General features: G+C 43.4%; 1 protein-coding gene across 6 annotated transcripts in view; it reads right to left on the reverse strand.

Annotated features, from left to right (window-relative positions):
- The window catches only part of ppp1r35 (protein phosphatase 1, regulatory subunit 35), a 41399-nt gene that overhangs the window by 9652 nt on the left and 16285 nt on the right, over nt 1–15462 (reverse strand). For 5 of the 6 annotated variants that reach the window (XM_059975036.1, XM_059975040.1, XM_059975039.1 and 2 more), the window contains exon 5: nt 10598–10702. In XM_059975036.1, coding sequence (XP_059831019.1) covers nt 10598–10702 — 105 coding nt within the window. Of the gene's footprint in view, nt 1–10072; nt 10703–15462 lie in introns of those variants that run through there. The other variant, XM_059975041.1, reaches the window with a different exon arrangement.

Raw genomic sequence — 15462 nt, forward strand, 5'->3', positions numbered from 1 at the left:
CATACTGACTGTGGTCTGTTAGTCAGGAAGTCAAGAATCTATTTGCAAAAGGAAGCGGGGAGTCCAAGGTTGAAATGTTTGGAGACGAGTTTGCTTGGAATTATAGTATTGAAGGTGGAATTGTAGTCAATAAACAACAGTCAACCATAAAAGAACAAGAAACAGCAGACTCTGATATCTGTTTGCTAATCTTTGGTTTCAGATGAGGACTGGGAGGTATTTAAAAAAAGGGGGAATGAATAGATCAAGTATAAAAAAACTAGACAGTCCAAAATTAGCGATGGACAAGTTATCAGGGAGAAAAAAATGACACCCAAAGGAAAGTACTAGAGTGAATTAAAAATGGGTCCGTTGGGAGAGCACAAAGGGCAAGTTCAGAGAGCTTCATGCAACTTAGTTCCACAGGCTCCTTCTCCTTTTTGTGATATACATTAATTATTGGGAATTTAATGTAGTTGTCATAGATAAGGTTCACCAATTATGGCAAAATTATCATTGTCATCAACAGTGAGGAAAAAAACTTGAGTTACAGGAAAGAGAGTGTGGAACAAGCTGTCGACGGAAGGGGTGGACGTGACTCCAGTTGCAACACTTAGGAGTTTGGATAGATACATGGATGGGAGGGGTATGGGATGCAGGTCATCGGGATTAGGCAGAATAAGAGTTTGCCATGGTCTAGATGGGCCAAAGGACCTGTTTCTGTGCTGTAATGCTCTATGACTCTATAATTGGCTGGTTAGCAGCTAATGGAATTCAATCATGAGAAATGCAAGGAACAGAAATGAAACAAATGCACGATAGATGGCAGAATACTGATAATGTGCAGGAAAATGGATCTTGGAGTGCATGTTCTTAAATCCCCCTTGAGTATAATTGGACAGCTTGGTTTGATGGTTAATAAGGCACAAGGGTATACTTGCCCTTTACAGCCAAAGCACAGAACACAAGACAGAAGATCTTGTTTTTATTTAGGACACAGCCTGCGAAAGAGCGATAATACACAATAAATAGAGAATACTTGGAAAGGACAGAGGGTAGACAAGTTTGAATTGATTAGAGAAAGTCAGAATATATTTATTAATAATAAATTGCACCCAACTAACTTGAGATGTTTTAACAAGAACTAGTGTAAGACCTGTGGGCTTATGTAAATGAATTGTTGAAAACTGTAGGGCAGTTTGAGGAAATAGCTAAAATAACATGCTATTCCAGGCTTTAATAACAGAGATCAAAGTTCAAAGTAAAATTAATTATCAGAGTACATGTATGTCACCACATATAACCCTGAGATTCTTTTTCTGTAGGCATACTTAACAAATCTATAGAACAGTAACTGTAAACAAACTATGCAAATGCAGATATAAATAAATAGCAATAAATAATGAGCATGAAATAACGATACAACAGAGTCCTTAAATGGGTGTAGTTATCCACTTTTGTTCAAAAGCCTGATGGTTGAGGGGTAGTAACTGCTTTTGAACCTGGTGGTGTGAGTCCTGAGGCTCTTGTACCTTCTACTTGATGGCAGCAGTGAGAAAAGATCACAGCCTGTGTGGTGAGGATCTCTGATGATGGATGCTGCTTTTCTACAGCAACATTTCAATTGGATGTGCTCAATAGTTGGGAGGGTTATTTCCTGCTCAAAGGCATTGATGTTCCCATACCGGGCTGTAATGCAGCCAGCACCACACTTCCCACCACACATCCACAGAAGTTTGCCAAGGTTTTCAATGACATACCAAATCTCTGCAGACTCCTGAGGAACTAAAGGCACCTTTGTGCCTTCTTCACAATAATATTTATATGAGGGGTCCAAGACAGGTCCTCTGAAATAACGACACCCGGGAATTTAAAGTTACTGACCTCTCCACCTCTGATCCTCCAAAGATTACCAACTCATGGATGTCTGACGTCTACAATCAGGTCCTTGGTCTTATTGACATTGAGTGAGCAGTTGTTATTACACCACTCAACAAAGTTTTTATCTCCTTGTATGCTGATTCATTACTCCCCTTGCACAGCCCATAACAGCGATGTCATTAGCAAACTTGTATATGGTATTAGAGCTGTATTTAGCCACACTGTCATTGGTGTAAGTAGATCAAGGGGCTAAGTACACATTTCTGTGGTGCAAATGTACTGATGGAGATTGTGGGGATGTTTTTGCAAATCTGAACTGACTGGGTCTACAAGTTTGGGCACAAGAGGGTATTGAGGCCTAGGTCTTGGAGTTTATTCATTAGTTTTGAGCGGATGATGGTGCTAAAGGCTGAACTGTAATTGATAAAGAGCATCCTGATGGCAAACAAATCATGATGAATGTCTATAAAGTACTGGTTTGGCTGCAACGAGAATAATTTTTATTTATTATTTGTTGGGGTACAGGGTGGATTTGACTCTTACGGCTCCTTGAGCTGCACTGCTGTGCAATCACCCGATTTGATCCTGGCCTAATCAGTGGACAATTTACAAAGACCAATTAACCCAACTGGAAACCAGAGCATCTGGAGAAACCCACACGGTCACAGGGAGAACATACAAACTCCTTACAGACAGTGGTGGAAATTGAACTCGGGTCGCCTATGTTGTGCTGACTGCCACACTACAGTGCCACCTCACAGTAATGTGTGGTGTTCTAAGCAATGCTCTTTGAATCATGCATGTGTGTTTTGGCAAGGAGGTGGTGCAAGAATTTAACAAAATGACTCTAAAGAACCTTAGTTTTGCGCAGGGAGTAAAGAAACTGGTGTTGTTTTTCTTGGAACAGAGGAAGTTGCAAAGTAACCCAAGAAAAATAATTAAGATTATGAAGTAAATAGCAAACAGTAAAATTGTTGGCATTGGCAGGAAGGGAATCATGAATGTGTGATTGGCAAAAGAACCAAGACTAACAGGAATATTGTTTCCCCCCCCCCCCCCACCCTCACAGCAAGCACGGTAGAAGTCCAATAACCCAGCATCCTAGGGACTTGGAGGTGCGGGATGAGATTTCCCAGAATACTGCAAAAAACCCTGTTATTCACCCAAAACTCACTTTACTGTTTTGCTCACATGCTATAAATTTCCCAGTGAACTCCATGAGAAGGAGGGAATATACAAGCACTCTGGACCCTCATCACTATCTTACACATTCCCAATGCCCGGTGTTCTGGAACTCCGACTGCACACTAGTCAACTGTCCAGTCTGTCAGCTCCGACCACATACCCCAGACTCCTGATTATTCCAGATTACTGAATGTGACAGGTGCTGAACTGTCAGGATTTCTCAACAATCTGATGCTGAATTAATGGCATTTCACTGGTAATTGGGTCTGGGATGCAATGCCAGAAGTAGCAAAAAACCAGATTTAAACGGGAACTGGTTAATTATCTGAAAAGAAAAATGCTGCTAGATCAGGAGGCACGGAGAGGATGTGACTCAGACGGTGGGGATACAAGCCACCTTTCTCAGTACGTCACCAAAAACTCTTGCAAGTGTCCTTTGACGCAAAATCCTACTGAAAATAGTGGATATGGCCCAGTCCATCATAGGTAAAGCCCTCCCCACCATAGAACATATCTACACAAAGCATTGTCGCAGGAAAGCAGCATCCATTATCAGGGACCCCCACCACCCAGATCATGCTCCCTTCTTGCTGATGCCATCGGGAAGCTGGTACAGGACTTCAGGACTCACACCAGCAGGTTCAGGAGCAGATTCAGAATCAGAATCAGGTTTATTATCACTGGCATGTATCCTGAAATTTGTTAACTAAGTAGCAGCAGTTCAATGCAACACGTAATATAGAAGAGAAAAAAAAGTAAATCAATTACAGTATACGTATATTGAATAGATTAAAAATAGTGCAAAAAAGCAGAGAAATAATATATATTACAAAAGTGAGGTAGTGTTCATGGGTTCAATGTCCATTTAGGAATTGGATGGCAGAGGGGAAGAATCTGTTCCTGATTCACTGAGTTTGTGCCTTCAGGCTTCTGTACCTCCTACCTGATGGTAACAGTGAGAAAAGGACATGCCCTGGGTGCTGGAGGTCCTTAATAGTGGACGCTGCCTTTCTGAGACACCGCTCCCTAAGGATGTCCTGGATACTTTGTAGGCTAGTACCCAAGATGGAGCTGACTAGATTTACAACCTTCTGCAGCTTCTTTCAGTCCTGTGCAGTAGCCCCTCCATACCAGACAGTGATGCAGCCTGTCAGAATGCTCTCCATGGTACAATTGTAGAAGTTTTTGAGTGTATTTGTTGACATGCTGAATCTCTTTAAATTCCTAAAGAAGTATAGTCGCTGTCTTACTTTCTTTATAACTACATTGATATATTACCCCTCAATCATCAGGCTCTTGAACAAAAGGAGATAATTTCACTCACCACATCACTGAAATGTTCCAATAACCTACAGACTCACTTCCTAGGACTTCATATTCTGCAGATGCTGTCAGTAGTGGGGAGGTGTGATGACCAAACCCACTACTCTCTGCAGTCTCTTGTGTTTCTGTGCGTGGAACTGCTATACCAAGCCACTATGCCCATAATCAACACTGATGCAGCTCAGGGACATGTCCTTAGCTCACTGCTCTTTATCCATGACTGTGTGGCTAGGCACAACTCAAACGCCATCAATAAATTTGCTCATGATACAATTATTGTTGGCAGTATTTCAGATGGTGATGACACGGTGTACAGGAGCAAGATATATTAGTTAGTTGAGTGGTGTCGCAACAATAACCTTGCACTCAAGGTTAGTAAGACCAAATAACTGATTGTGGACTTCAGAAAGGGCAAAACAAGGGTCGAGTCCTCATTGAGGGATGAGAAGTGGAAAGAGTGAGCAATTTCAGGTTCCTGGGTGTCAACATCTGAAGATCTATCCTAGGCTCAACATATCAATGCAGCTACAAAAACACAACAGCGACTTATTGGGAGTCTGAGGATATTTGGTGTGTTTCCAAAAACACTCGCAAATTTCTACAGATGTACGGTGGACTGCATTCCATCTGGCTGCAATACTATATTGGTGGTGGTGGTGGTGGGGGGGGGGGGGGGTATTGCACTGGATTGAAATAAGCTGCAGAAAATTGTAAGCTTAAATCTATCATGGGTACTAGCCTCTGTAGTATACAGGACATCTTCAAGGAGTGGTGCCTCAGAAAGTTCTGTCCATCATTAAGGACACCCATCACCCAGGACATGCCCTCTTCTCATTGCTACCATCAGGGAGGCGGTACAGAAGCCTGAAGACACACACTCACAAATCAGGAACAGTTTCTTCCCCTCTGCCATCCGATTTCTGAATGGACAATGAGCCCATGAACTCTACCTCACTAATATTTTTTATTTGTTTTTGCACCACTTACTTAACTATTTGATGAACGCATTTATACTTACTGTAATTCTCAGTTTTTATTGTTATGTATTGCGTTGTACTGCTGCCGTATAACAACAAATATCACGACATACGCCAGTGATAGATATTAAACCCGATTCCGAATTTTGCCCGTTCTGTCAGGCAGGAGGGAGAGAAGCCTGAAGTCCCACAACACTTGATTCAGGAACAACTATTTCCCTATCACCATCAAGTCTTTGAACAGGCTTGCACAATTTTAATCTTAGCCTTACAAAGGAACACTATGGACCAACTGTGTCTTTCTGTTTGCACTCACGTCGTGTTTTTGCAGTCTTCCTTCTTCCTCTCCCTTCACTACCTTGTATAAATTACATTCTGTATTTATATTGTGTGATTTTTGTTCTGTGTGTCAGCACCTGTGATGCTGTTGCAAGCATTGTACCTGTACCTCGCCATAAATGTGCACGTACACTGGACTGGCCAACGGATAGTAATTTTATACTAATTTAGGACTATGTTGCTGAGGCAGTCATACCCCGGCTATGTATGTATGGTCTTGACAATAAGGGGAGTTGGGAGACGCAGAGATTCTGCATATATTGGAAGTGTAAACAGGAAATGCTGGAGGAGCTCAGCAGATCGATGGAGGGAAATGAAGAGTTGACATTTCGAGCCGAGACCCTTCATCTGGACTCAGAAGGAAAGCGGAATACCAATGGCAGGTGATAGGTGAGGAGAAGGTAGGAAGATGCCGTTTTTAAGAGGCAAAGACCCCCAGCGCCGGCTTACGGACCAAGGTTCCCGCAAAGAAAGGAGGGACCAAGCGGCCTCGGTCTGCGAGGCCACTACCTGTCCTTCGTTTCCCCTCAGCGCCGCCGTACCTGGTTAATCCCCCGCTGACAGGCCCTCTTCGCCTCTTCAAACTCGGCCTCCGAAACGACCGGGCCGCCACTTCGCGCCATTTATTTTAATTCAAACGGCCGGGACGGCGACGAGATCCCGACTACGCATGCGGGCGGAGGACAGCGCCTTTGGCATTGCGTGAAGGGGCGGAACTCTACCCGCCTACCTTCCCCACGTGGGCTTACTGCCACTGCACCTGCGCAGTGCGAAGGACGCCTTTTTGACCATTTCAACCAATAAAGTTCGAAATAAGTTTATCAAAGTACATGTAGGTTACCATATACAACCCTGAGATTCATTTTCTTGTGTGCATACTCGATAAATCTATAGACTAATAACCGTAATCGGATCAATGAAAGACCACCCAACTCAGGCATTCAAAGTGCAGAAGACAACTGTGCAAATACAAAAAGACACACATACATACTTACAGTAATTCATGTTCTGTTTCTATTATTATGTGTTGCCACAAAGCCAACAAATATCGGTGATATTAAACCTGATTCTGACTACCCGCTGAGTTCCTTCGTCGTTGTTAGGGCCCCCTTGACCACTGGATAGTGGGTGTCACTGTGTTCAAATCTCTCTCCAGCTCATATTATATTGTGATAAAGCACAGAATAGGCCCCTCAAACCACGCTGCACAGCAATCCCCCAATTTAACCCTAGCCTAATCATGGGACAATTTACAATGACCAATTAACCTACCAGCTGGGGGGAACGTCCAAGCTTCTTACAGGCAGCAGTGTGAATTGAACCCGTGACACTTGTACTGGAAAGCATTGTGCTAACCACTACGCTAACATGCTGCCTATGTACAGTGAACAGGTAGCATTGTAAGATTACATTTCCTTCAACATAAAGGCCGAATGGTAATTCCGAATGGTCCATGTCAACTTTCCTTCCCATCATCTGAACAAGTCGTACATCTCTCCTTTCATTCCTAACCCGGTGTTCCCATACAGAACCTTCCTGGTTCAAAATTAGCAATGCCAAAAATACAGCTATGCTACAACACTATTCTCTCAAACACAAGAGAATCTGCTGTTGCTGGAAATTCCAAGCAACACATAAAATGCTGGAGGAACTCTCTTTTTTTCATTCCAGCTCCCCTCTTAACCTTCTCTTCCTCCCATGGTCCACTCTCCTATCAGATTCCTTCTTTTTCAGCCCTTTCACTTTTCCACTTAACACCTCCCAGCTTCTCACTTCATTCCGCCCTCCCCCAGTTACTCAATCACCCAACATCTTATCCTTCTTCTCCACCATTTTCTTATTCTGGCTTCTCCCCAGCTCCCAGTGAAGGGTCTGGGCCAGAAATATTCCCCTCTATAAGGCTTGCTACAATTTTGTGTCCACTATTCTCTCAACAGGGGTGGAGATATGCCTCCACCAATGAAGGTGCAAGATGCTTTTTCCATTCGCTAGCCTGCAGGTCATCCTTGGGCAAGGTATGACACCTGCTTAGCCCCCCAATCAGGGTCACGTGAAGCCATGAGATCAGGTGGTGGATGGTCGTATGAGCAGCCGGTGCATATCACAAGTCCTGGTTGTACAACCACTGATGCCAGGCTGACAATCTCTGTGGAGTATTGATAATGGCTGGAGTCACCCGTCTTGTAAAGACATTGCCCAGAAGAATTTGCCAAGAATCAAGGTCCTGGAAAGTCCTATGACTCACCACATAATGATGATACTGATTTCTCTCAACAAGCCTGTTGATTCCGTCAATGTCAAATCCTCAGCATATTAACCATTTGTTACCTCAGTACCAGAACTGATATGAGATGATATTCTATTTTTTCATGAAATACAATCAACATGAACTTCAATTTTGATTTTTTCTGAAATGCCGAGATGTGGCAAAGATGCTAAATGAAAGTACTGCTTTTCCTCCTCATTACTCTAAGCACTTTAAATAGATTGTAAATTGTTAACATTACAAAGAAATGTTGAGCTTAAGGATAGGAAACTGTTTCTTCCCTCAGGCCATATGACTGCTGAACCCCCGGCTACCACCAAAGTCTCATCATGCACGAAGCACCAATAGTGTCATACTGTTTATTTTTTAACATGTGTAGTAAATGTACCTTATTATACGTGAACTTGTGATAATATTACTTATGGGTTGTGTGAGTTATATGCACTGTGTTTTGCACCTTGGTCCAGAGCAGTGGTTCCCAACCTTTTTATGCCATGAATCCTTACCATCAACCAAGGGGTCCACAATCTACAGCATTCATGTGTGCGTTTGAATGACTATAAACTTGTGGTTGAACTTTAATTTTAAAATATATTACACACCATAGTTAGCTACGTAACAAATAATAATCCACATTAGAACTGACAACATAGGATGGTTGAAAGATAACAAGCAGTTTCACCAAAATGATAGCAAAAAGAAAGTATGATGAAACCAGTCTGTTGTACTCTTCAGACTGAGACAACTCTGCCAGGGAATGAAACATTTCACATTTCGACCACCCTGTTGTCAAACATCAATCACGCAGAGATTAACACCCAGCATGAAAGTGGAGAAGCTCCTTCAACAGTGTTCCGTACACATTTACACAAATGGCATATTTCACACTGCCCAGTGGGACTGCCATCATGAGCAGGGGCCTGATGTAGCTGAGAATTAGAATCATGAACTTTACATTATAACTGGCAGACACATCTCAATAGAATATCCCAGGCAGGATTGAACCTTCTTGTCCCCCTGAATTATTGCATCCCCTCCCATCGTTTCCTGGTGATTACAAACAGCTGATTGATGTATTCATCCCCAAATCAGTTTTGTAGTTAAACTATAAATTCACAGATTTCCCTGCCTGGAGCTGGAAATTGTCAATAAAAGAAATAGAAAATTCTAAAAACACCCAGCAGGTCAGGCAGTATCTGTGGTGGGAGGGGGAAAGAGAGGGGGGAGGTGTAAAATCCCTCATCAGAACTGTTTATCTCTTTCCACAGATGCTGCCCAATCTCTGGAATTTTCCCAGCAGTTTCTGGAGAAAATTTCCTGCAAGTGACTTGGGAATATTTTGCAAGATTGAAGGTACCATTTCAAGACAATTGCTAACTTTCCAACAGTGACAGAGATAACGAAGGAAAAATAGTCACCTCCTTTAGTTAGCAATAAATTAGTGAATTAATTCAAAGATAGCAACAACTGCAAGTGAGTGAATTGCAATATTTTACCCACACTCTCAGTGGTAAACAATACCAAGAAATGCCCATTTTACAGGCATCAAGGATCTCTCTGAAACACTTTGGTTTGTGGGCAAGCATACTTTGTATTCAGATGTCTCTTCAAAAGCTGAATGATTCTGAATCACCATTCACAGGAGAGGGAGAGTTCAGCTGGATCGCGGTGAACATTGTTTCTTCCACCATCAAAAACCCGACCATCTGACCACTCACATTTTCTGACTGTCTCTCACAAAACAGTGGGGAATGGACATTCTTGCGAGTCAAATACTTAGGACCAATCTTTAAGCAGTGATTTGTCTCATCTTTTTTCTTCTGCTAATCCACATGGGTGATTGACTGCTCTTGATTTACTGAGTGTAGCGATCACACCATCCTTTCCCTAGCCAATGCCTGGTGAATTTTTTTAATTTTAAACAGTCTTGCAGGAGTGTGGCTGGGATCAGTGAGTCAGTGGCTGGTTGATACCAAGAACTGTGTAACAAAAAACCTACTTCTCTTTACATGTTTCCAATTTGTTTTAAGAGACAAGCACAAGATTTGGAAAGAGCTGTTTGTAGCACAGCTGCCTCAGCGATGAGCTTATCATGGATTGGAAGACCAAGAATGACACATAATCAGAGTTAAGACACTATTGGCTTCAAAAAAAATTCCAGGAATTCAAAAACACAACAGGCACTGTAGACGCTGGACATCTAGAGTGATACACACAATATGCTGGAAGAGCTCAGCAGGTCAGGCAGCACCTACGGATGCCAATAAACGGTTGACATTTCAAGCCAAGACCCTTCATCAGTCCTATAAAAGGGCCTCGGCCCAAAACATTGACTATTTATTCCCATCCAGAAGTGCTGTCTGACCTGCTGAACTACTCCAGCACATTGTGTGTATTGCTCTAGGAATTCAGAAGCAGTTCTGTTCAGGAGTGGCCTTGTTTTGACAACGGACACTTATGTTCTAAACGTGCCCTGCTTTGCTTTTGGTTTGTTGTGATATTGCAGCAGTGATCAGGGATCATAAGGGATCTAATAAATATATGTATACTTTTTACACAGCAAGTACTCCTGCGGCTAGGCCTCCCACTGCTTCAGCTTCCGATAGAGGTCAAAGGACGAAGCTGCTGGTCTTGGCTGCAGCTGTACCTTCAGTGGTGGAAGACCATCCACGGAGAGGTGGGGGTCCTCGACCAGTAGTTCTGAGGCCCTGTAGAACACCATCAAGTCAGGAGCTTCTACACCAACCGTGGGCTGAAAACACAAACAGAAAACAGGTTACCCCCAATACCATATAACCATTACAGCATGGAAACAGGCCATCTCGGCCCTTCTAGTCCATGCCGAACACTTACTCTCACCTAGTCCCACTGACCCGCACTCAGCCCATAACCCTCCATTCCTTTCCTGTCCATATACCTATCCAATTATCCAATTTTACTTTAAATGACAATACCGAACCTGCCTCTACCACTTCTACTGGAAGCTCATTCCACACAGCTACCACTCTCTGAGTAAAGAAACTCCCCCTCGTGTTACCCCTAAACTATTGCTCCCTAGCTCTCAAATCATGTCCTCTTGTTTGAATCTCCCCTACTCTCAATGGAAAAAGCCTATCCACGTCTATCTATCCCCTTCATAATTTTAAATACCCCCATCAAGTCCCCCCTCAACCTTCTACGCTCCAAAGAATAAAGACCTAACTTGTTCAACCTTTCCCTGTAATTTAGGTGCTGAAACCCAGGTAACATTCTAGTAAATTTTCTCCGTACTCTCTCTATTTTGTTGACATCTTTCCTATAACCATGATTGCAACCATGTTGACAATTAATTAAAACTTCAACGTTTCAAAGTAGATTTATTATGAAAGAATGTAGAAACTATACAACCTTGAGATTTGTCTGCTTATAGGCAGCCAGAAAACAAGAAAGCCGTAAGAACCCAATTAAAAATAATAAAGGCCAACACCTGACGCAGAGAAAGGGGGAGAAAACAAATCATGCAAACGACAGAAGTGAGCAGCAACTTTGCAAACCAAAATGAGTGCTTAGATCCGAACCCTGGAGCAGCTCAGAGTAGGCCCAAGCCTCGGTATCAGTTCATTATATTAGCAGGCACAGAACGCAGCAGCTGGGGACAGCCTTCATAGCTCGAGTGTCATGGAGAGTGGAGTGAACATCACGGGAGAGTGAGCAAAACTGGCTCTCGCCTCTGATCCCTACACCCTGTCTTTCCAGTCTATCTAGGCCAGTGTTTAAATTGTACCTCATGCTAGGACCCAGGCATCACTGCAGCAAAAGGACACCCAGTGACTTGCTCTGGGCCCAGAACCAAGGTCACAAAGAATCCAGTGAATCACTGGGAGAGCCTGTTTAAGATACCAAAGTGCAGGTTTCTGGACGGTAGTTCAATGGACTCTGTATCAAGGACTCTTTAGGGCTTCTGTTGTCGTTGGTGTGGTGGTGGGAGTCAAAACTTCTGCTGGCGCAGATGGGGGGGGGCTAAGGAGAAAGGTGGAGGGGGTCAATGCTTTTAATGCTACTTGTGCAAAGGGTGGGGGGCTTGGGGCTTCATTGTTTCGATCATTCATTCTATGGGGTTTCTTGTTTTGTGGATGTCTGTGAAGAGTACGAAATTCAAGTGGTCTTTAGTACCTTTTTCTTCTCTTCACGTGAACGCACAGCTGGGGTAATGGTAGCGGCAGATACATCAGAGACATTAAAAAGATCCATAGAAAGCCACAAGGATGACAAAACAAATGGATGACTATACGCCACCTCCAACAGGATCCCACTACCAAGAACATCTTTCCCTCCCCCCCACTTTCTGCCTTCCGCAAGGATCGCTCTCTTCACAACTACCTTGTCCATTCGTCCCTCTCTACTGGCACTTATCCTTGTAAGTGGAACAAGTGCCACACCTGCCCCTACACCTCCTCCCTCACTACTACTCAGGGCCCCAAACAAGTGAGGCGACACCCAACCTGTGAGTCTGTTGGGGCCATCTACTGCATCCGGTGCTCCCAGTGTGGCCTCCTGTGAATCGGTGAGACCCGACATAGATTGGGAGACTGCTTCGTTGGACACCTACATTCCATCCACCAGAAAAAGTGGGATCTCCCAGTGGCCACCCATTTTAATCCATTCCCATTCTGACATGTCAGTCCACGGCCTCCTCTACCATCACGATGAGGCCACACTCAGGGTGGAGGAGCAACACCTTATATTTTGCCTCCAACCTGATAGTATGAACACAGATTTCTTGAACTTCTGGTTTGGACCCCCCCCCCCCCACCTCTCCTTCACCATCCCCCATTCCCATTTCCCTCTCTCACCTTATCTCCTTACCTGCCCATCACCTCCCCCTGCTCTTTCTTCTATGGTCTTCTGTCCTCTCCTATAAGATTCCCTCTTCTCCAGTCCGTATCTCTTTCACCAATTGACTTCCCAGCTCTTTATTTCACCCTTCCTCCTCTCCAGGTGTCACCTATCTCACCCACCACCTTGTGTTTCTTCCTCCCCTCCCCCCCCCCCCCATCTTCTTACTCTGACTTCTCATCTTTTTTCCCAATCCTAATGAAGGGTCTCGGCCCGAAATATCGACTGTTTACTCTTTTCCATGGATGCTGCTCAGCCTGCTGAGTTCCTTCAGCATTTTGTGTGTGTTTACTTTGATTTCCTTCATCTGCAGATTTTCTCTTGTCTGTCTTCTATGTGGGAGAGAACAATGACCTACTGTTCAATGTAATTCTTCAGTCCTGATGAAGGGTATTGGCCCCTTCTGTGGTGCTCCACCCTACGATTTCTACACAGTACTGTACATTGAAACATACAGCGAAATGCGTTGCATGTATCAACATCTAAAACAGTCCAAGGATTGTGCTGGAGGCAGCCCAAGTGTTGCCATGCTTTGTCTGTGCTTAATATATCACGCTCACAACTCACTAACTTTAATCTTAGCCACACATCCTTGGGATGTTGAGGAAGCCAGAGCACCTGGAGGAAACCCAGGCGGTCACTGGGAGAAGGTACAAACTCCTTACAGAGAGCAATGGGGACTAAACACCAAGCTGGCACTGTAATGTGATTGTGATCACCGTTACGGAATGCAACACCCATCATTCAGGACGCTGACCATCCTGGTCATGCCCACTTCTCAATGACGCCATTAGGCAGGAGGTACAGGAGCCTGAAGACCCACAGCTCAAGATTAAAAACACTGTCGTCAGGTTATTGAACACTTCTGAAAAACCCTAATTCTATCTCAGACTTTATATTCCTCAATTTACACTAATAACATTTTGTTTATCTCATGTAGATTAAGTATAATTCATGTTATCTTATGTTTGTTAATATACTGTACTCTTGCTTCAAAAAGCTAATACTCATGGCATTAACACCCTGGTTTTCAAAGGTCTCAAAGTACAAAGTACGTATAAATTGCCTGCTTATAGGCAGCCACAAAACAAGAAACCTGACAGAATCCATTTAAATAAAAGATCAATACTCAATGTGCAGAGAAAGAAAAAGAACAACAGATTATGAAAGCAACAGCAGTGAGCAACAGCATTCCAAACCAAATTGAGTCCACAGAGCTGAATCTCCAGAGCAGAGGAGTCTCAGTTCATCGTGTCAGAGGGGCAAATTGCGTGAAGCTCGCAGACACAAAGTATGCAGCAGCCAGGGCAGGCTCACAGCCTCAGCACCACAGAGAGACGGGTGAACTTCGCAGGAGAGTGAGTGAAATTGGCCCAAATTTCGCCTCCGGTCCCGACTTTCTAGACTATCTGGGCTGCTGTTTAAATTATCCAAACACTACGTTGTCCCCCACACTAGGACCCAGGCCCTGCCACAGTGATATGCTCTGGGCCTATATGCCCATGACAATAAACATGGATTTGAACCATTAATACTGAATTCAGCGAGATCCGATCACTAATTTTCTTTTTCAGTTTTCTTTTTAACCACTGACTTTTTATCCTTCAGAGCAGACACATTAAACCACTTATTTACTTTCTGACAATTAGTTTCCTTCACTTCAGACTTTTGTGATACCATATCTTGCTCTTATCCTTGTCTGTACAATTTTTAAAAGCAACAATATTCCACAGATCAGTGACTTAACCGACTGTTTTTGACCCACATGGAAGGTGCTATCTCAATGCAGTTACACTGAATTGTGGTTATTTGGGTCATCAGTTAATCGGGGCAGCCACTTATTTGGGACAACTCTTAAAGAACAAAACCTAATCAAGAAAATAGTTAACATTCCCTTTCTTTATTTGGGACACTGCACCCCTTAAATGGGACAGGAGTCTTGCTGTACAGTTTTTAACTAGCGTCAGTCACGTACTCTTATGTGGCTGTCAGACATTACACACTGGTTAGAGTGAACAGTTTTTAAATACTATAGCACTAGCTGCAGGAATTTGTGTTCAAAAAGCAATGCTTTTTGTCACTGATAGTTGGTGAGAAATAAGCAGAAAGACTATTCAGAACTGCTTTGCTCACTACGGCTTCAAGTATTCAGGTTTGGAGATGCCAGAAGTGGCTGGGAGTGAAAATGAAACAATTTCACTACTTCAACAAGTTATGGCCTATGAAGAATTTGAATCTATCAATAACCATCTTGAGTATTACGATGGGCTGAATGGGAGCAGAATTAGGCCATTCGGCCCATCATCTGCTCCAGCTTTCCATTATCCCTCTCAACCCCATTTTCCATCTTCTCCCTGAAGCCTTTGACGCCGTTATAATCAAGAACTTATCAATCTCCACTTTAAATATACCCAATGACTTGGCCTCTAAAGCTCCACAGGTTCAACCACCCTCTGGTTCTGGACTCTCCCACTGCAAGAAATACCCTATCTACATCCACTCTATCCAGGCATTTCAATCAGATTCAAATCCCCCACCCCCAATTCTTCTAAACTTCAGTGAGTACAGCCCAGAGCCATCAAATGTTCCTCATACATAAACCTTTTTATTCTTTCATTCCTGGCATCAGTCTTGTAA

The sequence above is a fragment of the Hypanus sabinus genome, chromosome 7 (genome assembly GCF_030144855.1).
Source record: "Hypanus sabinus isolate sHypSab1 chromosome 7, sHypSab1.hap1, whole genome shotgun sequence".
NCBI classification, from domain to species: domain Eukaryota; kingdom Metazoa; phylum Chordata; class Chondrichthyes; order Myliobatiformes; family Dasyatidae; genus Hypanus; species Hypanus sabinus.